The sequence below is a fragment of the Exophiala aquamarina genome (genome assembly GCF_000709125.1).
Source record: "Exophiala aquamarina CBS 119918 chromosome Unknown aczIA-supercont1.1, whole genome shotgun sequence".
Taxonomy (NCBI): Eukaryota; Fungi; Ascomycota; class Eurotiomycetes; order Chaetothyriales; family Herpotrichiellaceae; genus Exophiala; species Exophiala aquamarina.
The window spans coordinates 3,757,201-3,781,659 of record NW_013550587.1 but is presented as its reverse complement, the minus strand read 5'-3'; the positions used below and the strand labels follow the sequence as shown (position 1 = coordinate 3,781,659).

The window sequence follows — 24,459 nt, the reverse complement described above, 5'->3', positions numbered from 1 at the left end:
CATCTTAGCCCGGGAAGCCCCATGGCTGTCCTTGGGCGTGACATGGCATGGCCAGGCCACAATACCGATCCTCCAAGGCAGGGCCAGAATGGAGTTCTTAGGGCTCGTCGCTCTCGTGGCCCAAGGCTTGTCCCATGGTCCGCTGGTCAAGAAAGGCTCTACTCTGCGAGACCTGCAATTGGTATCATCTGATCCACCCTTGCTTGCCCATATGCATGGAGTTTCTAAACTACTGTACGGAGTACTTGTAAATCTACATTTATTAACGAGAAACGAATGGCAACGAGTGCAGCTTCCCAACAGAGCAGTTTTTGGCATTGGCCTTGCGAGCTTGAGGACTAGTTAACTTCCTCGCCGTCAGACTTTAGCAGGGATGGGAGCAGATTCAACACTGAGGAGTATCGAGAGTAGCACTCGGTATCGGGCAGGCCCAGAATTTACATCATCGTGCAAATTGCCACGAGATTGAAACCATTGTTTTATCTCCAACACTATCAACACTACGAAGCACCGGCCCTTCCACCCAACTGCCTAGACTGCACCATCTATTCCCAGCTCCGGAGTACTCCTAACTTCTAAGAAGTCATAAGCCACCACCCATAACCCACTTCCCCCGGGGCCCAACCCACCAACGAGGTACTACTACTAGGCTGCCCCGCTCGCATTATTACTATTCGCAACTGCAGTTGGGAGATTCCAGGCTCAGGCACAGCACAAGATAAATCCGGACAAGCAAAAAAGAGCAGCACCAAGGCGTGGTCCACCTCAACTGTTGGCAATACTCGGCCTGCTCTTCTCAGCCTCAAGTCGGTCTTGACTCTTGACTCTCCCACTTTGATAGTCAATCCCATTCAAGGACGCCGGAGTCAATTTGGGGTTTGTGGGACTGGGTTCAAGTTGTGCTTGTCCCGAACCAACTGAAAACCTTCCTCCTCCAGGCTTTCATCTACCGCCTGCCACCTACCTCGTACCTGTCTATATTCCTCCTCACTGACACTGTCACTGCCACCAGTACCCTCTTCTCGCTGCCAAACCAGGACCAGCAAGTGCAGTGGAAAGCACCGAGCCGCAGTTGCAGTTGCAGGTATAGGTACAAGAAACGGGAACAGGAACCGGCGGCCCAAAGATCAACTACTCCCTGGAGCCCTCCTTACCCATCTACCCATACGGAGTACCCAATACCCACACAAGGTCCCCCCAGTCCCAGAGTATAGCAACGTCTCATTTCTTCGCCGATCCCGTTGCTGCTCCCTACTACATTCAACCATCCCTCACCCATCAACCATCCTCTTTTCCTTGTCCATTCTCAACAGGAACCAGTGCCTTGCGTCGCACTTTTCCCACGCCCACTCACACATCTCCAAAAGCATTACAACACGTTCGGTCTCTTGTAGTCCGAAACTCACGCTCCTATAAACAACCCCAGATCGCTGCACCTGCTCCTGCAACGATCCTCCAGTCTCGACGACCTGCAAATTGCACATCATCTCGACCATTGGAATCAGACAAGGCAGAGAGAATACTCCGACCAATCCTACACTCTCGCGAACCAATCCTTAACGGGTTTTTGCTCAAGTCCATCCTGCCTCATTAGCGGAAATCTAGTCCTGCGCCGTCTCAAGGTCCAGACCGAAGTATTTACCGCTGGTTAATTAAACAGCCCACTATTTGCCCGAGACCTTCAGTCGTGCCCGGATCACTCGCTGCACATAGCCTACACACTTGTCGCTCCGCATCTTCTTGTGATATCCTAAAATCCAGACTGCGATCACCCAAGAACTCTCGCTTTGACACTTGGGCATTAAGGACCGACACGATGTCGGGAGGGAAGATGACATTGTATAAACTTGTGGTGCTGGGGGATGGAGGTGTTGGCAAGACAGCGCTCACCATCCAGGTACATTTGCCATGTACCATCTTGCCATGTGCTTTGGGCTAACTCTAATCTCCAGTTATGTCTCAATCACTTCGTTGAAACCTACGATCCCACCATCGAAGATTCGTATCGGAAACAAGTCGTGATAGACCAGCAAGCGTGCATGCTGGAAGTATTGGATACTGCAGGTCAAGAAGAATACACGGCTCTGCGAGACCAATGGATTCGAGATGGCGAGGGTTTTATCCTAGTCTACAGTATAACTTCTCGGAATTCTTTCACTAGAATCCAGAAATTTTATTCCCAGGTACAAAGGGTCAAGGAATCCGGACATCCAAACTCCCCCACAGGCGCCAGCTACCTTCCTACACAGATGAGTGGCCAACCAACCTACACCGGTCCCGTTCCAGTCATGTTGGTAGGGAACAAAAGTGACAAGCATCACGAACGTGAAGTGTCATCTCAAGAAGGGCAGGCGCTGGCTAAAGACCTCGGCTGCGAATTCGTCGAGGCATCAGCCAAGAACTGCATCAATGTCGAGAAAGCTTTTTATGATGTTGTTCGACAATTGAGAAGACAGCGACAAGCACCTCTGAAACAAATCAATTCAAATAAAGGACCTGCATATGGCCCTTCTCCGGGCGTGCGTGTCCCGTACGATCCTGACCACCAACGAATTTACCGTGAACACAATAAGCGACGTGGTACCAAGTGCGTCATTTTATGAATGCTACTCACCCCAAGGCACGTCTCCGGGTGAAGAACGAATTATGAACAAATGATTCTTACTAGCGGCTCCTCCATGGCATCACATTCAGATCAATATGCTCACATCCTCAAACAATCTTGCAGCCAGCTTGATGAACAGTCCTCACTCGCTGTTTTTTCCGTCTTGTGAAAGTGCGGACTCACTTCTGTGCCTCCCTTCTTGCGGATTTTCTTTTCTTGTGCGCATCACAATTGTCCGACAACCATCGCCTCACCGCTCATTTTGGCTCGGAACAATTCGTTGCCTCTACTTTAGCGGACTCCCAATCAAATACTCGAGCAGCGGAGTCTTTGTCTACATTACAACTATATCGTGCAGCACGGCGCACCGCAGCGCCACAAACAAAAACAGCGCAACCGCGAGAGCATACATCTTGCGTGGGTGCCCAGGTGCTTTGCCTGGTTTGGTATGCATCGGGTTGGTGGTGGAACCAATAGGCGATGCCAAGGTATATACAGAACTCAATGCCAGATTCGCCATGACGAGCTACAGCATTTGCATCATAAGGTGTGATACTCCATTGGCAGCGGGTTCATTATGCAGCTTGGGGGATTGACTCCTTGGACCGCCTTCGCGCGAGGATATCACCCAATGCAGATCAGCAGGCGATTTTTCTCAAACGCGACTCATTCGTGCAGTAAGAGACTGAATTACTTCTTTTGGTGAAGTAAGGTAACTAGGTTCTGCAATTGGTCCCCTCGATGGCTGACATGATAAGGATGGATTGATGGTAAACAGGTAACAAGCATCCGCCCGATTGAATGCTACAGTCAATCCCCGGGTATGGGTAGTTCAAGGGCGGTGGCAAGGATGAATTTATCACATAGAGGAACTCCTAAGGCGATGATGGGCTGGACTAGCGCGACATAACTGGCCCAAATTGAAGTTCTCAGATCTATGGCATTTTAACTGCAATCCTAGCAAGGCACCGCCATGCTAACAGGAGCACATCTTGAGAACATTGGTGATCAGACCCTGACTGACAAGCCAGCCTCCAACCCTTCATTGAATGGTTGATTGAAGAGAATGCCAACGGTCGTGCCTATGCATGCACAACAGATGCACCAAGCACCCTGCTGCTACCTTGAACGTCAATCGTACGCATCCTTGAATGGCGTTTTTGAGTCTCTTGGCTTTTGCTAAGTCTATGCAGTTCCACTCATTGTGCCGTCACTCTCGTTTCTCTATGAGTCGATCTCGCGCTCCCCCACCTTTGATCCTCAACGACTTGTCTCCCTTAAGTAGTGCGTATGGACACGGCGATATGTGATCGTCCCTCGAATGATTGGATTGCCTGATCAACCCGAATTCGTGTGAATGCAAGCAAAGCACGCCTATCTTGGGATCCTTCAAATCTTTGAGCAGATAACACCGAGCATTTAGCCTAGGTCAATAGCAGAGCGACGAACGAAATGGTGGTTATTCTCAGCATTATACCATACTATAGCAAGAGTCCCATGTCCATAGGTAGGTACAAATTATGGGTCTGCACATGGCTTGTCTATTCTTTTTTCCCCTTCGGCTTCTACGCCCCCCAACCCATCCTTTCTTTTTTCAAAAGGTTTTCGTTTTCCAAGGGGGATAGGCAACGGCACTGCTCGCCCATCACATCAGGTCTTCGGCCTTCTGTCTTCTGTGTCTCCTTGCGCCCGGGCTGCAAGACGCCGTTTTGTGTCCTCACTAATACATAATCTGCCGGATATGTGTGCGTTCGTAAGGTGTGGAGTTTCCTAAATGAAAGGCGCTCGCTAATAGACGAGGCGGCGGAGGAAGGGGGACGCAAAGCGACATCGGGTACAGAGTGCTCCCCGCACAAAGATAGCAGTAATTTAAGAATACCTAGTATGGAATCCTCCGCTCAATTACTGTTCGCAAGACCCTTGAGTAGTCAGGGAACACTCCTTGCCAGGATCGGTTCTGGCGGCACTTACCGACACATGTTACTCGTACGGAGTACAGCAGACTTTGATTGACTCTACGACGTCTGATACGGAGTCTGCTCGGCATGTACGCCATCTACAAACGAGTAAGTACGAGGGATGTTAGGTATATACCTAGGCATGTATGGCAGAGGTGCGGTGTCCCGGGGTTGAGCATTAACACCCCATCCAAGGGTTGTGCGGCCGATGTTCGTCTTGGGCAGGATCAGAAAGGGAAGGCTGCAAGCCATCTCGACGCGAACGTTCGTCTAACCATCTAGTTGCGTCGCAACCACGGTAGCCAGAGTGTCAATACGGGGAGTGAGGTTGACCATGCAACTAGTTGGGGTTGTGAAAACTGACTAGTTGCCTTGCTATCTGGATAGCTTGTAGAGGCACAAACGAGGCACAGGTTTGGCGGGCACTGGCAGCACGAGATACCCAGTCCTCGCGGGAGCACGCACTCTGCACCGAGCTCTTCTACTGCTGGAAAGTTTTAACTACCTTAGTACTCCGTACTGTAGTATCCTTCCCTCGCACTTGCATGTTCACCAAACATGGTGCACAAAGCCACCAACTACGGAGCACTCTGCTCTAATATCCCAGGGCCAAGGAAGGGCGCCTGAAGCCTAGAAATGCAAGCAACGTGCCCGCTGAGAGTTCGGTATGGATGTAGCATGGGATTCTCCTGTCCCTGCCCAAGCATATGAATTTTATTATAGACAATTGGTCCCTTGATGAGAATTATGTCTAGAAGGATAGGGATGAGATGGAATGAAATTGAAATTGCGTTGCGTTTATCCTCCCGGAAACGTTTGATTGAACATGAAGAGGTCGAAGGCACTCCTTCTTTATCTTTCTGATTCCCTCCTTATCATCGTTCGCTGGCAGACTGAAAGAGATGGATGCTTCGAGGTTGAGCGAACGGTAGGGCTGGGACGAGACCGCAAGCCTCTGAACACGAGGGCTAGGTAGCGAGTTCTCCCTTCCTCACTTCCCCCTCAAATTGGCCTGTGCCCTAAATGGTCGGTCGCATGTCAAGCTTTCCGCTGATTCCAGGTTGGTCCCAGTCATAGCCTTGCCTCACCAGGTATGAGTCAACGCTAGGCGCCTTTCATTGCTTGAACGCTCGGTAACGATCACTTGAAACTCAACCTGTCCAGGACTATCTTTGTACCCGGTACCTTGTACGGATCCGATAAAGACGGGGCAAGGAGCGGGGCAAGGCTGAACCGGCTGCGAGGCGAGGCGAGGCGAGGCGGACCGTTTTACGAATTTTTAAGACATAATGAGCCTGCCGTTTGCCAAAGAAGTAAATAGAACCCGCGGCTCTTCAAGAGCGCAAGGAGTCCAGGTCGAAGGCGAATCTCTCCAGTTTCAGAACTTCGGTTGCGCAGAAGTCAGTGCACGTTGGGTGCTCGAGCTTCCAGCCGTTCCTACGCATGCATATGTACTCCGTACATAACCATTGAAGTTCAAGGTTGTGACGGAATCCACTTCGGTGTGCGGAACACGGAATATTATGGGAGACTCCCTTGTTTGATACCAAGTAACAAGAGCACAGGATGCTGTTATTCAAGGATACTGAGGCAACGTTTGTTCGAAGTACACCGAGATAAGTCCAGAAACAAAAGTTCCTGGGCTTCCGGAGTACAATATCATGGAAGGCTCTGGATGCAGCCAGAGCTGAGATGCTAGGATTCGAGGTCGAACTCCAGCTTAATTGAATCTAGCTAAGACTCTAGACCACTGGTGGTTCGGTTGGTTTGTGTAAGCAGCAGGAAATGCATTCTTATGAATGTTCAGCATAGAGTGATCCTCAGTAGTTTGCGAAGAACCGCGGGAAGCGTCGCCGAGAACCAGGAAGAGTACTCATATTTGCTCCTCCTCAAACAATGATATGCAAATGCTTCCATCATCACTTGTTTCCCAATTTAATGTGTTTTGAGGAGTGGTCACCATGCCTTGTGGCAAAGGCTGTTGCGACCGGGGAACGACACCGACTCAGAGCTCAGAGTTAACCAATGCATTAGCGTCGAAAAGTACGTCGTGGCTCGCTCCCCTGATGAAGGTACTCGTTGGAACTGCGTTCGTCATATTATGTTTTGTTATTCGTCCCGGCTTCATCCACTGACCAACCAGTGCAAAGAGGAAGCAGTCCGACGCACAGTCGAACGTTGTGGAGCAAAGCCTCGTCCATTGGGACTATATTGAGGCTTGAGATTCCTGCAACTCGAAATATGATACTCGCGGAAAATACAGAGCCTTTTGCAGATCTTGGGGCAAGAATTCAATTGAAGATGAGCCTGCATTACGCGATGCGTCCCGAGCTTTGCTAAGATCAATGCATGAAGCAGCCACCAGAAGTGTAGAGATGCAAGCTCCAAAGAAACAGCTATGAGTGCAAGGAGAGCATGATGGGTCATGTTTCCGTTCCAATCCGCAAAATATCATCTGACTGATCGAGTGGGAGCCGCGCGAGGAGATATAACATCACCATTGTGGTGTCAATTAGTTCCTGCTCCTGGCATGACAGGGTAAAGAAAGGTACCAGATTTGTGCGAAGACACACCCTAGTGCAGGCCGTCAATCCCCTCGGCGGGTAAGACTCAGAATACCCTACCAGAGTACATTGGCATACTTCTCAAGTCAAGGATGTTTATTAGCGGACATTCACCTTCATCTATACTAGCTGTTTGACGTCGTTTCGGCTGCATGGCATGTTGAATCAAGCTTGGGATTTCCGAAGGCTAGTGACGAAGATGATAGCATATTATTGACTTCAAGCATTGTTGCTTACACCTCTGATCGACGAAAAGGGGGCGGGTTTCTGTGTCCCCCTTTCTTGGGCGAGGCAGCGATATCCTGCTTCAAAAGTGAGATGACGGTCCGATTTGTCTCTCGTTCTTCTTCAAGTGTGGTAATTCGAGCTTGGAGCTCTGCAATTTTGGTCTCTTTGGCTTGGACTGCAAGCCGAGTGATGTCGCGACCCCTGACAATTCCTTGTGTTCGTAAATCATGCTTGTCCAGTAAATCAATCAAGTTTTTCTCGACCTTAGAGCTGAGAGACACTCCGTGTAGTATTTTCAGTGCGTCGACAGCAAGGGTTGAAGGCTCGGCCGCACTCTCACGTGCGTTTGGCTGAGAGATATATCTGGCAGGTGTACTTGATGGGGAGAACAATCCGATCGAAGATGAAAGGCGAGAGGTTGTGGGAGTCGCAAATACATCATCACTGAGTGGCCACTGCTCACGATCACCAGATTTTGTATCCATGTCTCGATATGTCCGTTTCCCAGGTGAGGAAAGAGCTGTTGTGCGAGCAACTTTGTGAGGCGTCTCGAAAAGGGTTTGATCCAAAAGAAGTTCTTGCTCGGCTCTGAGGAGGCCCTCGTCATCGCTTGAAGACCACCCGAAACTCTCATCATTGTTGGCTGTTGCCAGCTCTTTCTCTGGACCTGAGATGCGCCCGTGAATATCAATCGGTCTCTTGTTGGTTTCAGGTGTAGGGGGGCCAGCGGCAGTAACCGTGTTCGCCTTTCTGGGGGTCTGAGGAAAAGGAGGATATTCGGAGCGTGAGTTGGTCAAAACAGCAGCCTCTTCGCGGACTTTGGCGTCATCAGACCAGAGAAAGAAGCCACAGCGTTTATGTTGCGGCTTCTGGCAGGTGTAGACTTGCAGGACCAAAATGAGCAGGGGATCAATGGGAAGATAGAGACACATACACCACCTTCCATGGTTCTTGCCACCGTTCTTAACCTGAAATTTGTCGGCAGGAAGTCGTGGGTTGCAGTCGCACTGCCAGATAGCATCGACGAATGCGCCTCGCTTCGTGGTTCGGCGAGACTGCAACTGTGGATTAGTCGGCCTTGATGCCATGGTCACATTGAGAAAGTCAGGGGCGTCACATGAATGACCTGTGCCACTGGCACCCAAAATAAGGGAAGGGAGAAGTCTCGGATGCACCGCACTTTATTGGATGAGTCGATGACTGATGCAGGTCCAAGTTGTTGACAGGATGACGCCACCGGCGTAGGCGGGCGCTGCTACAGACGCAGCCTCGTGGACTAATCAGGCAAATCCTGCAGCCTTGTGACAGTCTTCGGCGTGGTCTAGCGCGGTGTACGAGTACGCAGCCTTGCACCTGCCAATTTCCCTCCTCGGTCGGCGTCATTTCCTATTTTACAATCCTTGACCCCAGCGAAACATCCATGTTTCCAGTCCACCACCACCACCACCAACGCCAACATATGTACGTATTTTATCCCGATTCTTGTTAAATTTACCCCCCAGAGATCTTCTTACCTCGCTTTCAACATAATATTGACTTTATCATTTTTACAGAGTCGGAAAACTGGTCTACAATCCTCAACCACTCAATTTATTCCTCATCGAACGCGGTCTTGATCGCGCCGGCGACGACTCCTCTACCTCTTGATATCGAAGACACACTCCTCTCAATCCTCTCAGCCCTATCTATATCATGAATACATATCCTTCCCATCCACTGCCTCCATAGAAGAACACTCATCATGGCTCCTACTGGTGGAAGCAGCGGAGGTGGAGGTGGAGGAGGGGGCAATATCAAGGTCGTGGTCCGTGTGCGACCCTTCAACAATCGCGAAAATGAACGAAATGCGAAATGTATTGTTCAAATGCAAGGGGCGCAGACCGTCTTGCAACCGGATGCAGAAGAACGCCTCAAAAAGGGTGGAAAAGGAGGTGAACACACTCAAAAGACGTTCAAGTTCGACAAGTCGTATTGGTCCTTCAACAAGTCAGATCCTAATTATGCCGGCCAGGATAACTTATTCAATGACCTGGGAGTTCCTCTACTGGATAATGCTTTTCAAGGCTACAACAATTGTATCTTCGCCTATGGTCAGACTGGATCAGGAAAGTCTTACAGCATGATGGGTTATGGTGAGGACGCTGGTGTCATTCCCCGTATCTGTCGAGAAATGTTTGAAAGAATAAAGGGTGTGCAGACCGACCCTCACCTAACCTGCACTGTTGAAGTTTCTTACCTCGAAATTTATAATGAACGTGTACGAGATCTACTAAATCCTGCTACAAAGGGCAATCTTAGAGTCAGAGAGCACCCCTCCACCGGTCCATATGTTGAAGACCTCGCAAAGTTGGCCGTGAGGTCATTCCAAGAAATCGAGAATTTGATGGATGAAGGGAACAAAGCCAGAACGGTGGCTGCAACAAACATGAATGAAACTTCCAGTCGTTCTCATGCTGTCTTCACTCTTACCCTGACACAAAAGCGACACGACGCGGAAACCTCAATGGACACTGAAAAGGTCGCCAAAATATCTCTGGTCGACCTGGCAGGTTCTGAGAGAGCTACTTCGACCGGCGCGACTGGAGCTCGTTTGAAAGAAGGTGCCGAGATCAATAGGTCTCTTTCAACTCTTGGTCGAGTCATTGCGGCACTGGCGGATCTCTCGTCAGGCAAGAAGGGACTCAAAGTTCCATATCGAGACTCGGTCTTGACTTGGCTTCTGAAGGATTCTCTTGGTGGAAACAGCCTGACTGCCATGATTGCTGCCATTTCGCCAGCTGACATCAATTTTGAGGAGACACTGAGTACCTTGCGCTATGCAGACTCTGCCAAAAGAATTAAGAACCACGCAGTCATTAATGAGGATCCTAATGCCCGTATGATTCGTGAACTCAAGGAAGAGCTGGCGAAACTCAGAAGTCAACTTGGAGGGGGTCCCGCTGGTGTTGGAGAAGAAATATACCCTCCTGATACTCCACTTGACAAACAAATGGTCTCGATGGTTCAAGCTGATGGCTCGATCAAAAAAGTAAGCAAGGCCGAAATCATGGATCAACTCAACCAGAGTGAGAAGCTATACAAGGATCTGAATCAAACTTGGGAGGAGAAACTTCAGAATACCGAGCAGATTCACAAAGAACGGGAAGCGGCCCTAGAAGAATTGGGTATCAGTATTGAGAAAGGCAACGTCGGGATGAGCACACCCAAGAAAATGCCCCATTTGGTCAATCTTAGCGACGACCCTCTGCTTGCTGAATGCCTTGTCTATAATCTGAAGCCTGGAATCACCACCGTGGGCAATGTTGATTCTGAGACTGCCTCGGAGATTAGACTGAACGGGTCCAAAATCTTGGAACATCACTGCAGGTTGGAGAACGTGGAAAACGTTGTCACAATTATACCCAACGAGAATGCTGCGGTTATGGTCAACGGTATCCGCGTTGACAAGGCCAAGAGGCTCAAAAGTGGGAACCGCATAATCTTGGGGGATTTCCACATTTTCCGATTCAATAACCCTCTGGAGGCAAAAGCTGAGCGTGCTGAGAGGAGTCTGCTGAGACACTCCGTCACTGCCAGTCAAATGAACTCTCCGTCACCGACACCCTTCAGACCAGGACATGAACGTTCATGGAGTGCTGCTGGATCTGAGTTTGATGGAGACTCCAGCAGAGCCCAGTCACCCGGCTTGAGTAATCGAGATTCAGATTGGTCTTTCGCCAGACGAGAGGCAGCTGGAGCTTTGCTCGGAACAGATCAGAAAATCACTCAACTGACTGATGAGGAATTGGACAACCTCCTTGAAAACATCCAACGAGCTCGCGAAGAGCGTCGAGGTCGACCTGAAAATAGGATTGGCGAACTCGATGACGACTCTGATGACCTGTCCTCCTTCCTGGTTCGAGATAAATACATGTCTGGTGGAACCACCGACAACTTTTCTCTTGATACTGCACTGACCATGCCAGCTACACCTTCTACACACATGGGCTCACAAGAAGGTGAACCTACGTTAACACAGGCTGAATTCGTGCAAGAAGCTCAACAAGCCGAACGGGCAAAGGCTGATGATGAGCAAGCAGCCTCCGAGAGAGCAGAGAGACAGGCAGAACAGGAAGCAAAGACGAGTCAGATGCAACAGCAACTTGACCAAGCCAAGCAAGAATTCCAAGAGGAGCTTCGCAAACAAAAAGAGGCCTTTGAAGAACAGATTAAACAGATGGATCTGGAGGTCCGGACTCAAAAGGCAGCCCGGACTCCAGCAGGATTTATACCACTTACCACCGCTGAGGTTGCGATTGCACGCAATGTTATTGACAAATGGCAACAACGCAACTATATTTTGATTGCGGAATCAATTCTTCAAACCTCTGGCCTCCTCAAGGAGGCCCAAGTCATGAGCAAGCTCTTGGAGCAAGACACTCATTTCCAATTCGTGATTTTGGATTTAGGACAAGAACGCGGGTCATCCTACGATCTGATCCTTCATGATATCTCTATTGACGAGGACGATGCCTTGGCAAACGCACACAAGCCATGTCTTGCCATACGCGTTATTGACAGTGAGCTCGGCTGCATACACCTATGGTCACTAGAAAAGTTGCGATTGCGGGTGGCGAAAATGAGACAAATGCATCAGTTCAAGAACCAACCAGAATATTTACAGCATTTCCGTATGGATAATCCATTCAGAGACTCAGATCAACCATTGTTCTCTCTAGTCGGCGACGGTAGTATTCCTTTAACGGCAGTTTTTGAGACACGGGTCCAAGATTTTGTGGTCGAGATATCTTCGCCATCAACGAGACAGGTTGTTGGCAGAGTTCGATTATCCTTGGAGCCGTCATTAGCGGAGTCGCCACCGTCGAGCATCAAATTCAACATTATTATGCGAGATCTGGCCGGGTTTGCCGAGCATGAGGGAACACAAGTTCATGCTCAAATGACAGTTCTAGGAACGCCCGACGAGAGTGTTGCCACAACTCAACCTATCACCAACTTTGGTGATGGGCCTATTCGCTTCGAAAGCATTCATCATCTGAGTGTTGCAAGTTCTGGTGAAAAGTCGGCCATTATGAAAATTGCTATTTTCGCACAGGTCAGCTCTACACACCTAGACAAGCTTATCAGCTGGGATGAATTGCGTGAAATGAATGGCCATTTTCAGGATGAACACGCAGGTGCCCGCATTTCAGACTCAGAATACAATTTAGAAGAACGTCACGATGTGTTCGCACGGGTCCAGGTCCTCGAACTAGCTGAAAATGGTCAGTACTTGCCTGTTGAAGTCGTGCAAAACAATGCAGATGATATTGGCGCTTTTCAACTTCATCAAGGCCTTCAGCGCCGCATCTCTGTCAGTATGACCCACAGTTTCACGGAAGGCCTCCCTTGGGACGATGTCAAAGCTTTACGCATTGGCGGAGTCCATTTGATCGATTCATCTGGACGTGTCGCCGACCTTGGATCGACGACCCCCGACATACCATTGAAACGGATTCAAGAACCGATGATTAGAGACAACGCCGATGGTACGTCAAATATCACCATTGTCGGGCAATGGGATAGTTCGCTCCACAAATCGCTTCTCCTTGATCGCGTCACCAACGAGCAGTCTCGGATACAAATTGTCCTTTGCTGGGATGTCATCTCATCTCGGCTCGAACAAGCCATGACATTTTGCATCGAGCAGCAACTTCAGATTTTGCCTAGATCATACGTTCGTCCTCAATCAATGTTTAAATCCTTCTGGAATCAAACGCGAATTACTCATTCGACGGATGGGATCTTCTCTATTGTTGTTCGACCAGTCAGTGCGAAGCGTGCAGCTGATCTATGGCGTCTGGATACTTCCAAGAACTACATCAACGGGGAGGAGCTGCTGGGCAACTGGAAGCCAAGAGGAGTCTCACTCGTCAAAGATTACTTAGTCGGCCGGCGCAAGAGACGACAATTACAGGACATTGAGTCAGCTAAAGCGGCCCTTGGTCTGCGGAGACTAAGCATTAGCAAGATGCGATCTAGGGCCGCCTCGCCGTCGAATATCGACGCAAGGGAAGAACAGCTTCTTCGCAAATTCCTGGCTATCTGGCAGAAACGCAGCATTGAGCTCTCCAACCCTATTTTCGATGATGAGGTACATGGCTGCAAGACAGATACTCCGCCTGCCCGAAGTCTCGATGAATCTTCCTCACAACGCAAAATCAGATACTTGGCAAGTGTGACGGCGGTGATGAAAAATCCTGTTTCCCTCAAATCTGGATATCTTCTCATGCCATCGGAAGACTATCCCCCTTCGCCTACAAGCTCGTCCAGCACTGGAAGCAGTATGCAGTGGAAGCGTCGCTTCATCGATCTCCGCCCGCCATATCTATATGTACATTCTGTTCCCAACGGCGAAGCGATCAATGCGATCAATCTCACAAACGCTCGTATCGACCATGACCCGGACTTCAAGAGACTGCTCGGAAGTTCATCTATCTCGACAGGTGACTCGTTGGATCGAAATCCAGGAAATGGGCACAGGCGGACAGGAAGTAGTGATTTGCACCACGGCCTTGCACATGTATTCGCTGTATATGGGGAACAGAATACATTTCTATTTGCGGCTAGGAGTGAAAGTCAAAAACTGGAGTGGATCTTCAAGATGGATAGCTATTTTGGACAGGATGGAGTGGCCGAAGAAGATACATCTACTGATCTAGGCCATCAGGGCTAAGGTCCTTTCAAGGCAACGAGGACAATCAGGAAACCCTTCCAGGGATGATTGTACACCTGGATGGGGGCGCGCGAAGAAAGAATAATTTGGGCCACAACTGGAGAGTCAATATTGGAGGGAAGATGGAATGAGCCTTGTGATTTTGAGGCATGGGAATAATACCGTTACAGTCCTCACATTTGTCGTTTGAGTTGAGATACCCCTTTGATTTAAGTAGCGCCGGGCAGATATACATGGAAGCAATACGCGAATGACTTGCACAGCACAAATGGCAACGATAGAATCTTCGTAGTCGCAATTACCCATATGCCAAGCTCACTGCTTGAGCACCAGCAAGCAAGATTAGGATGGGAAAGGTTAGTGGTAGCCTCGCAGACTGTTATATATAGCAACGGCCAAATTGCTTCGGTGAACACTAATACCGGGATGCCGACAGGTTGACAGTGTTAGCATACCGCTGACCCAGGTATGTATGTAGTGAGACATGGCTCCTTCACCAAGCCATATACGGAGTACAGTCAAGCCTGAAGAAGAAAACAGTCAGAGTTCGTAATTCCACAATGAGGCTACAATCTTCCCTTCCCCCCAAGAGAAACCGCTATGATAGCGCCGTATTCCGTACCCAGCACTATGGTGCGAGGTTCTCCGTACCTACCAGGCATCTTCCGTCAAGAACGTGCCGAGTACACACTCGTAGTACATCCGAGGTAGCGAGTTGAGCCTATACAGTAGGTATCTACGAGTAGACAGTGCATGACCCAGTTTCAAACATCCAGTAAAAAGCAGCCTAGTTCAACGAACTTTTTGGATTGCATTCCCCTCCTTGGCCGCCTGACACATGACGAGAAGCTGCTCAGACTAGACGGAATGGCATTCCATTTAGGATGTTTGTGTGAAATCCGGGCTGCCTCGTGCATTGTGTACGAGTACAATGTTCAGAGCATGATACCTCGGGTCATTACATGTACCTAGCATATGGCCCAAGGCCATTTCACCTGATACTTGCCTTTACCGGTTGTTCGCAGACCGCTCTCGGTCTCAGGCTCCATACGGAGTACTCTTCTTGTTCGTCCGGCCTTCGAGATTCTTCGCACTTCGAACTAGTCGGTTGGGTAATGTTGGTGCCGAAACACCTACTCGTACGAGCAAACGCCTGTCCAAAACTATTATTGGAATTCGCTTCGCTTGCTCGCTTGCTCGCTTGCTCAACGATTGATCTGGTTTCTGGTCTCTGGTCTCCAGACTTGCGTGTCCCCGGTGTGCAGGCTAGCCTTTCTCGGAGTTGGGACCTGTTGTGGCATACGGAGGACTACCATTGGGTATGGTTGAGAATCTTGAGATGTCTCACCTGTCTGCGTCCCATGACGAATCGTCCACGATCTATCTATACGACGGTTTCTGCCTTGGCATTGTAGTTTTGTGTCAGTATTGTCGGTGAAGGAGAGCAAGCATACACGACCTGAGAGAAGTATAAAGACGTCCGGGTGGCCGGGGCGCTTCACAGGGAAGGTTCTCCCCGTATGCAACCCAAACGCCTCTCGTTCTCTACCAGGGAAACGCGCATCGTTCGTTCGTTAAGTAACCACATCGCAATTGCCATTGCTACCCAGAAATATCACCCGCCGCCGCCTCCCCTATCTTGAACACATTGGCTTTTGAGTGGACTTCGTTCCTTAGCCCTGTGTCCGATTCGACCATGACACCAACCCCCAGTATCGCAAATATGAAAGGCCTCATGCTCCTTCTCCCCTTGCTGCATCTTGCCGCGGGACAATCCACCGTCACTGCTGCCCCCTCTGTGGACTCCGGCGTGGTCGCCACTGCGACCGCGGTCCCCTCTGTGATGTCTGGCGGGTCTGTCACTACCATTACGGGCAATTTGGATGGCACAACTTACACCCAAACGGGCGTCACCACCCTCGTCACTGTCATGAGCGGCGATATCAGCGTCTTTTCATTCGATGACTTTGGAACCCATGCGCCGGCGACCACCACCGTGGACTTTTCGATTATCACGGCCAACCGCACGATTGTGACACTTACGCCCGCGGGCAGTGTGGTTCCTCCTGCCGACACCACCGCCTACGCCTCTGCAGGCATAGCCAACGTGACCAACGCGATTGGTACTTCCACTACTGGAACCCGTTCAGGAACCGCGACGAGCACCCAGACTGGGCCTGCCAGCTACACCAATGCTGCTCCTGCCGCGGACGTCAAGTTTGGTTTGGGCTTCTTGGGCTTCGCAGGCGCCCTTGCCGCCGTTGGACTGTAGTCTGTCACGGAAGGAAATTGAGTGGGTAAAGAGAGAGAGGGGAAGCGGTTGGTATTTGAGCATTTTGGCAAGCAGTCGTGTTACCATATTTCGGGGGCGAGATTCATTTCGATATCGGAATCGTGCATGGGAGATGAAAATAATAGGGCGTTTTGCTCTGGTCTAGGCATGAAGAAATTCTCTTGCTTGGACTGGTTACTAGGCCACCCGATCCATTGTACGTACCTCAGAGTGATCAACATTCTCAAGCGTGAACCCGACCTTTTATGCCCTTGTCAGCGTAGCCCAATACAAGCTTTGTTGGACGCTACCAGATGATAGACACCTCCGAGCAGACCTGAGATGCACTGCTCCACGACTATCCCAGTGCTGAGAAGAAGAGGCATCAACTCTGGGTCCTTCAGCGGGGGAAGCTCCCTACAACTCATCGCCAACCGGAGCGGCGACCTTGAAGAGGCCAAACAACACGGACCAGAGCCCCGCCATGCCTTTCGCGGTGCCCTTGGCGACATCTTCAGCTACCTCTCCCGCTAGGCTTTCTTCTTCGCTGGGATCGCCCGGAATGCAGGTCCGACCGTGCTCTCCATTTTCCGTATCCATTACTCTCGCGCGTCGACATCCTGCTGGACATTTTCCTGAGCTGTCGTACTGCCATCTAAAGAGAGGGTCTGTCTCGTCGGCCAGAACATCAGGGACAATGCGGGTCTCGGTCGGTAGGCTCGATGTGTGTTCGAAGAGCTCAGACGAAGACAAGCTCAGCTGAGGCCACCCCTGACTTTTCAGAGTCTTGCCCGACGTTCCGTAGGTGTAATCCTTGAATCCAGCCCATCGGATCGCGGTGGCACACTGTTTTCCAAGAGATTAATACTTCTCATTCCCATCCGAGTCACATGATGATAAGAATGCCAGGATCGGTAGTGTTGCCCCTTTGGTCCTTCGATTTGTTTAGGTGGGTTGTTTTGAAGCACATATGTAATAGCGATTGAATGGAATGGTGGAGGATACTGGACTCACCATCGGACATGCTTCGGCCGTTGTGTAGATACTCAAATCTCGGAAAGCTCTCAGCGCCTCAGCCCCGCTGAGATTGTAGGGATCTGAGGTCAAAATCCCCGAGCAATTATTGATGGCGGCTGTCTCGCCTGTAAAGGGTCATGTCAAGACAAGCTGCACAACATAAAGCCAGTTGCCTTCGGTCGGCTCAAAATTCCATATCAAATAGGGCTAGGGGAGGCTGGCATGCTTACCATGGAGGGTGGGATTGCCGAGCTTCATGATAGAATTCACGCCCAGGCAAATGAGTTCGCCATGCTCCGAATTTGTGACATCGGTGTGATTTACGATGGCAGCACCGAATGCTTCAAAGGGGCAAGGAGTGCTGGTCAGTTCGGACAGGGCGTCGATTGCTCGCTGCATCCAATGTTCCCTGGTAGCAACCGGGATCGGGTCATTGGAGGAACAAGATGCGAGAAGAGGGAGCACTAGGATGATGGTGGTGGTAAACGACTTCATCGGAAGCTGCAGGATTGGTGTAGGAAGCCAAGGAAAGAAGGAGAAGTTGCTAGGATGGATGGTGTTGGATATGCGCGAGGTAGAGGTAGAGTTGGGCAAGGAGAAGATCACATCGGGGAACAACAGATCCCGAGAAGGTCAGTAGCAGTCCCAAAGTGGCCGGGTGGCAGTTCTTTGTCGTCGAATGCGGGAAGTTTGACAGCTGAAGGCTGTACAGTATGTATGTATCTAATGCTGGAGTGGATGATCCGAAAAAGGGTGGCCTGTGCCCCTCCTCCCCTCGACTTCAATTTTGACGTTTAGGACTTCTAAGTTCTGGCATATGCCATCGCGCGGCCCTGCAAACATCGTAAACAGCGGGCACAGGGCTTGTCGAATTGTTGTCTTGAGTGCATGGTTGGCTTGGAGTAGATAATACGGAGATACAGATGTAGTGTGCAGATGGTGTATTAATACAACCCCTCGGCGCTGAACAACGATGCAAACAAGATACAGTAGCTGTGCCTGCTCCCTGGGGATTGACGTAGCAGTATATAACATACATGTGTATCTGGTGATGGGGCAGGGCCGGCCTCGGTATTCGAGCCTTGTTCCACTTTAGGCATCTGTACAATAGGTAACCAGCTACAGGGTGGGAATACGAAGAGTTCATTGCTCCAGGGGCCTCGGGCTCCTGGTCTTTGTTGTTGCGGGGTCTGGAGCCTCGCTAGGAGCAGTGTCTATCGAGTATTGACCTCCTGTAGGTACGGAGTACCTTGTAACGCTTGACGACCTTGACTCCAATGACAGACCCCATGGCTGGTACGGGAATACTGACAGCTTACATACTGTATTAAAGATGTCACCGGTGTTTATTATTGCAAGATTTGTACGCCGAATCCGTGCAGAAAACACGGACACTATTCGGGGGGCTCCTACCAGGGCACCAGGTGGCGTGGCTAAGCCTGCCACCACCTCAATGGTCGTCAAAGGCAAAAAGGTCAGGTCGCAACTCCCGTGTCCCCCATGCCTTTTAAGCCAGAGCAGGGCCCGAAGACCGTGTCTACTCCGTACCCTCATTGTCGGATTACATACCCTTTGTTGCACCCTACATCACGTTATCACCGACTGTGAACCACGTCTGAAAAATCTAATACCTCTCGAAACCCTCAGTCTTTGTCGGCATTCTCTTGTTCGGTGGCGGTCCAGGTCTCCAAACCGCCTTGCTCACGTGGCTGCCCGGGCCCTCCACTTGCTACCTGCATCGCAATATTTCCTCTAGATTTAATGCAAACTAGGCGACGCGAATGTTGCCATACATAAACCACCAGTCTAGGTTGCCTTTGTCTCATCATGCTTTCATTTAGATGTCCTGCAACGAGCATCTCGATACAGCTACCTTCCTAGCATATTGCACTGGATCACTGGATCTTTTGACTACTGCCTCCTCATTTCCCCACCGCGGTCTTGTTGATGAGCTCGGTTATTAATAGACATAATGGCATTCTCATCATCTTCATCAGAAGACAATTTTGGGGCAGCCCGGTCGTCATTGCGAGACTCAAGGTTTACAGGCATCAACAGCCCCTCGGAGGCCTCGAGTCGCGGCAAGGCTCCCGACGGCCCTCAATTTGATATAATCTCCTGGTATCCAAAGTATCAAAGCTGCCAACGCTACTTCTTGGACCATGCTCAGTACGAACCTCTGGTTCAGGCATTTGCCTCCTTCATCAACATTCTGCTGCCATTTCAAAGACTACCTCATCCGGTCCTTGGCTTCAGCTCCTCCAGAAGTAGCAAATCTAGACATGACAGAGACTCGGCAAGACCTTCGCCCTCCGAGTCTTCATCGGCTGCGGCCTCGGCAGTGTCTTTAATCCCATATCTACGTCGATTGGTCGTGACCGGTATGGATGTCCCTCAAGTATTGCATGGCTTTTTTGGTGATGATTGGAGGGCTGGTGTTGGACCGCAGCAGGAACAAGAGCGGCGGAACTATCTTTTTGCTGCTAAGAGTGGAGGGTGGGCATCCGTGAAGAGTGATTACGATATCTTGCCCTTGGAGACCGTCCCGTTCATGCGACCATTGAACGACCCATCCGAGGGAGAGATAGAGGCCGCCGAACGGAGTTGGTCCGAGTGGCTCGCTCTGGAGGATTGGATGGTCGGCTCTCGTGCTCCTGGAACAGGATAAACAGGTGCGTTCGCAGACCCCAGAGCATTCTGCAATGGCCGACAGCACACGACAAATACAATCTTTTAGCGCGACTCAAATCACATGATAACCACGATATAAAACGATCGATGCTGCTGGAAATAGCGAAAATAGCGCACATTTCTGGAATTCTTCTTATGAGTGATAGTTGGTACATGTAGTATCAAGGCCCATCACAGAAAACACTTGAACGCCATTCTCGTAGTTTGTCCCCCCCAGTATCGGCAGCTGGATCAAGTTGCCGATAGAGTACTTCGTAGAATAGCAAGAGGCTGACTCTGGTGTCTTCCAGGTTGAGATGCCTATTGGTTGCTCATTTACTTAGCACCTTTAGCGCAAGGCTGCAGCTTGGTGAGGAAAGAGGCCCGAGCGCCTTCACTGCCCTCTTCATTCCTTCGCATTTTACATTTCATATGCACGTTGGGTTTTTGATAGGACCCTCGAGATCTCCTCATAGCCAACTTTGCCACCTTTCTCTCATATTACACTCAATCATCTTTGTCATGGGAAGCCCAAGCGACACAACCGATGCGCAATCAATAAGATTCGCCACTGTCTTCTGAATTCATATCGCTATCCCGCGGTTGGCCATGACTCTATTTGATCACTTTACGCCGCCGCCGGAGTTCACCTTTGGCTTTTCAACCACCTGCTCTTAACGACTGTATCGATCCCATTTCCCACTCTTCATACTGTAATCATGGCTAGCAATCCTCGTCTCCTGCTCAACCCTAAACAGGCCCTCAAGACCAAGAAGCTGTCAGGTGAGTTTGGCCTTTCCACCTCGCCACCCTCACACCCTGAGTCATAATATCACCCCGTCGGACTCGGTAACCCAGTGGCTATGCATCATACTTCTACTGTTAATGATTTTGTGGCCAACCGATCAGATCGGTGATCACCAATTCGCTTTTTCATCTTTGTTATCTTGCGTCCTTTCATCCAAGAGTAAGCCTACTGACAATTTACTAGAGAGAGACCCCATGAATAACGAATCTGCAACCGTCATCAAAGATGCGCCCTCGACTTCATCTATGGCTGGGCTCAACCGTCAAACCGGCATGCCTGGGATGTATGACCACCGGGCGCTTTTGAACCCTCGTGTGCCAAGGAAAGAAGTTGTGCCAAAGCAAATGTCAACATTTGAGCCTCAGTTTCCCGTAGATCGCTCTCTTGCTGCACCAGAATCTTCTAGACTGATCTCCAAGGGGGAAGCAGTTGGTCCCAAATCCATGCTCGAAGGCGTTTACGGAGTTGAACGTCGTACCGACTACCCACAGAAGAAAGTGAAGATCACGAAAGACCCTAATGACGACATCGCCAAATCTCAGTATGGAAACACGCGCCATCATAGTAATGGAATCGTGGGAAACTACATGCGACCTGACCCAGAGAAAGCCGCCGACGCTACCAAGCTGAGCTCGCTTGTAGATCTGACCAATACCGACGATGATCAAGACGACGAAGACATCCAAGTCATTACCTCCAACTTCGACCAACAAGTCTGCTATGGCCACTTTAACACGGTGGTATATGCTCACTGCATTCCAAAGCCCAGGGGAGAATCGATGTTCCAAAACGGGAACGAATGGCCAGTGATGAAATGCACACTACGTCGACTACCAGCTGACAACACTGTCATTGACGTTCTTGATCCTCACGGAATAGCGTTTGGTAAAGTGAACGGTGACTTGGCTTCCGCTTTGGCACCTGCTATGGACAGCCTGCGAGGTTTCAGGACTCAAGCTCGACTAACCAATCGACGTAAACAGCCCGATGAATGGCCCCATCGACCATGTTCTGACTCATTGCGCATGATTCTGAACCTATATGGTAGACGTGGCGATGTCGAAAAGGTTGGGAAACACTTTGGACGATATAACTTCTGGCTACGGGCACCTATGGCTCCTGAACCCGGTTATCCAATTGTCAACCCACACGCCCAAAAGAATCTTCCCCTTCCCAAGGTCCGTGGTGAGAACACCGGTCGAGCTCTTCCCGAAGCGAGAACCCTTGAGGAAGCATCGTATGAAGTATCCAAACTCTTTGATTCTTTTGCCAATGAAGCGAAAATCTTAGCCGATACAGAACCTCCCTCTACGGTCATCACGACTCCGCTTCTTCCTCACCAAAAGCAAGCCCTCACTTTTATGCTGCAGCATGAGCAGCGGCGGACATTTGGGAAGGAGGAGTCCGAGAATTCTTCATTGTGGCGTCAGAAAAAGCGTGGCAATGGAGACATAATCTATCGTGAGGTCGTGACTGGGATCTCAGTCAAAGAGGAGCCTCCTCAAGTATTGGGTGGACTGTTGGCAGACGTGATGGGCTTGGGAAAGACACTTGAGGCGTTGAGTCTCGTGGGAAGCACATTGCAAGAAGCAGAACAATTCGGTCTCGGGGGAGTTGTTCGATCTGATGAAACTGCCAGTACCATTCTTGCCAACAATAAAGCTACCCTCATTGTCTGCCCGACCAGCACGGTCAAGAATTGGGAGGATCAGATTTCACAGCACGTTCGATCAGGAAGTATGAATTTCTACGTTCACCATGGACCCAACCGCGAAAAGAACCCATATGCTCTGACAAAATACGAAGTGATCATCACCACCTACGGAGTCATCGCGTCTGAGTTCAGTGGTCGAGCAGCCACTAACGGGAGTCCTCTCCGACGGTTGAAATGGTTCCGGATCATCCTTGACGAGGCACATACCATTCGGGAACAAAAAGCCCAGCAATCGCAAGCTATCTATAGTATAGATGCAGAACGACGATGGTGCTTGACCGGAACTCCCATCCAAAATCGTCTTGACGATTTGGGGTCGTTGACGCGCTATCTACGATTATACCCTTACGATACTGCAGCACGGTTCAACCAGTACATTCGTGGTCCTGCACAAGCTGGTGATGCATCGTTCCTGAAAGCCCTTCGAGTATTCGTCGACTCTTTCACACTCCGCCGTTTGAGGGACCGTATTGATTTGCCAAAAAGAAACGATTATGTCGATCTGTTGAAGTTTTCCGAAGAGGAGAAACAGCTCCATGACTTCTTCAAAGAACTCTCACATATCCAGATTAAGGAACTGGCACGAACCAAGCAGAAGAACAGTGGAGTTCAACACCACGTGCTTCGCGGAATCATGACCTTGAGATTGATTTGCGCACATGGCAGAGAGCTCCTCAAGGAAAAGGACCTGGAAAGACTCAAGGGACTCAGTGCCACAGAGGCAATTGATGTGGATGAGGATGAAATGGTGAGCACCATAACTGGGAAAGCAGCGTACGAAACTTTGACTTTAATGGCCGAAGCGGGCTGGGACGTATGCCGCAACTGTGCAAAGAAGATCAGCAGCGAAAACAATCAAGGTGCGGTGGAAGACGAAGACGGGGTTCGGTGTTACGTCTTGCCCTGTTATGATCTCATCTGTGCCGACTGTTTTGCTCCTGAAAAGGCGTCTTTCGATGGAGTTCCCGACGAGCAGGCAGTTTCATGCCCTTGGTGCTCAGCAGTCATTGCCGCGCAATACGTTGGATTTAGTGGAGCAACGGCGCAAGAGATCAAAATCGCACCTGATGACACAATGGCAGAAGCTGACAGTGAGGAAGATGACAAAACAGCACGCGCCGCGTACAAAGGCCCTCATACAAAGACTCGAGCTCTCCTTGCGGACATTGCAGCCATGAAGGAAGAAAGTGAGCCCCTAGTGGCAGCTGGAGAACGACCATTGAAATGCGTCGTCTTCTCCGAATTTACCTCTCACCTCGATTTGATCGAGAGGGCACTGAGTGATCAGGGTCACAGGTTCGTTCGCATTGATGGAAAGATGTCACTCAACAATCGAAAGAAATCTCTCGATGCGCTTGCTTCAGACGATAACATCACAATTTTGCTGGCTTCAATCAAGGCTGCAGGTCAAGGACTCAATCTCACAGCTGCTTCGAGGGCCTTCATCATGGAGCCGATGTGGAACCCAGCGGCTGAGGCGCAGGCCGTAGACCGAATTTACCGCATTGGACAGAAGCGTCCTGTTGTTGTGAAGCGATATCAGATGGAAGACAGCATTGAGCGAAAGATCGTGGAGTTGCAAAAGCGCAAACAAGAACTTGCAGATGTCTCGATGAATCAAAATCACAAGCAATTGAGCAAGCAGGACGTTAGAGAGCAGCACTATAAGGAAATCCTGGCATTATTCAAATGATACGATGACGTGACGATACAATGCACCACAGCTGAAGTGAGAAGAATTGAGAAAGGTGTAACCTATTTGAAGACATGCAAATTCTTGGGTCACATCGCTTGACGTGGCCCTGACCCTTCATAGCACACAGATATTTGTGTCTTAGCAGACAGCTTTGAAGTCACCTGAGGTAGTTAGGTGTAATCTTCATGATATCAAAGTTTGATTTCCTTATC

At 50.0% G+C, this 24,459-nt stretch overlaps 6 protein-coding genes across 6 annotated transcripts; 4 read left to right on the top strand and 2 right to left on the bottom strand.

Moving 5' to 3' along the window:
• Positions 1-1,816: 1,816 nt before the first annotated feature.
• On the top strand, positions 1,817-2,603 carry A1O9_01345 (Ras family, other; the record flags this gene model as incomplete). Its single annotated transcript, XM_013410504.1, has 2 exons — positions 1,817-1,897; positions 1,953-2,603. The coding sequence occupies 2 exons, from the start codon at positions 1,817-1,819 to the stop codon at positions 2,601-2,603; spliced, it is 732 nt and encodes a 243-aa protein (XP_013265958.1).
• A 4,757-nt stretch (positions 2,604-7,360) lies between these two features.
• Positions 7,361-8,443, bottom strand: A1O9_01344 (uncharacterized protein; the record flags this gene model as incomplete). Its single annotated transcript, XM_013410503.1, has 1 exon — positions 7,361-8,443. The coding sequence occupies one exon, from the start codon at positions 8,441-8,443 to the stop codon at positions 7,361-7,363; it is 1,083 nt and encodes a 360-aa protein (XP_013265957.1).
• A 653-nt stretch (positions 8,444-9,096) lies between these two features.
• On the top strand, positions 9,097-14,070 carry A1O9_01343 (kinesin family member 1/13/14; the record flags this gene model as incomplete). Its single annotated transcript, XM_013410502.1, has 1 exon — positions 9,097-14,070. The coding sequence occupies one exon, from the start codon at positions 9,097-9,099 to the stop codon at positions 14,068-14,070; it is 4,974 nt and encodes a 1,657-aa protein (XP_013265956.1).
• Positions 14,071-16,759: 2,689 nt separating this feature from the next.
• Positions 16,760-17,854, bottom strand: A1O9_01342 (uncharacterized protein; the record flags this gene model as incomplete). Its single annotated transcript, XM_013410501.1, has 3 exons — positions 16,760-17,188; positions 17,357-17,484; positions 17,590-17,854. The coding sequence occupies 3 exons, from the start codon at positions 17,852-17,854 to the stop codon at positions 16,760-16,762; spliced, it is 822 nt and encodes a 273-aa protein (XP_013265955.1).
• A 1,477-nt stretch (positions 17,855-19,331) lies between these two features.
• On the top strand, positions 19,332-20,027 carry A1O9_01341 (uncharacterized protein; the record flags this gene model as incomplete). Its single annotated transcript, XM_013410500.1, has 1 exon — positions 19,332-20,027. The coding sequence occupies one exon, from the start codon at positions 19,332-19,334 to the stop codon at positions 20,025-20,027; it is 696 nt and encodes a 231-aa protein (XP_013265954.1).
• A 721-nt stretch (positions 20,028-20,748) lies between these two features.
• On the top strand, positions 20,749-24,244 carry A1O9_01340 (uncharacterized protein; the record flags this gene model as incomplete). The annotated part of the gene is made up of 2 exons (XM_013410499.1): positions 20,749-20,812; positions 21,021-24,244. The coding sequence occupies 2 exons, from the start codon at positions 20,749-20,751 to the stop codon at positions 24,242-24,244; spliced, it is 3,288 nt and encodes a 1,095-aa protein (XP_013265953.1).
• Between the last annotated feature and the right edge of the window lie 215 nt (positions 24,245-24,459).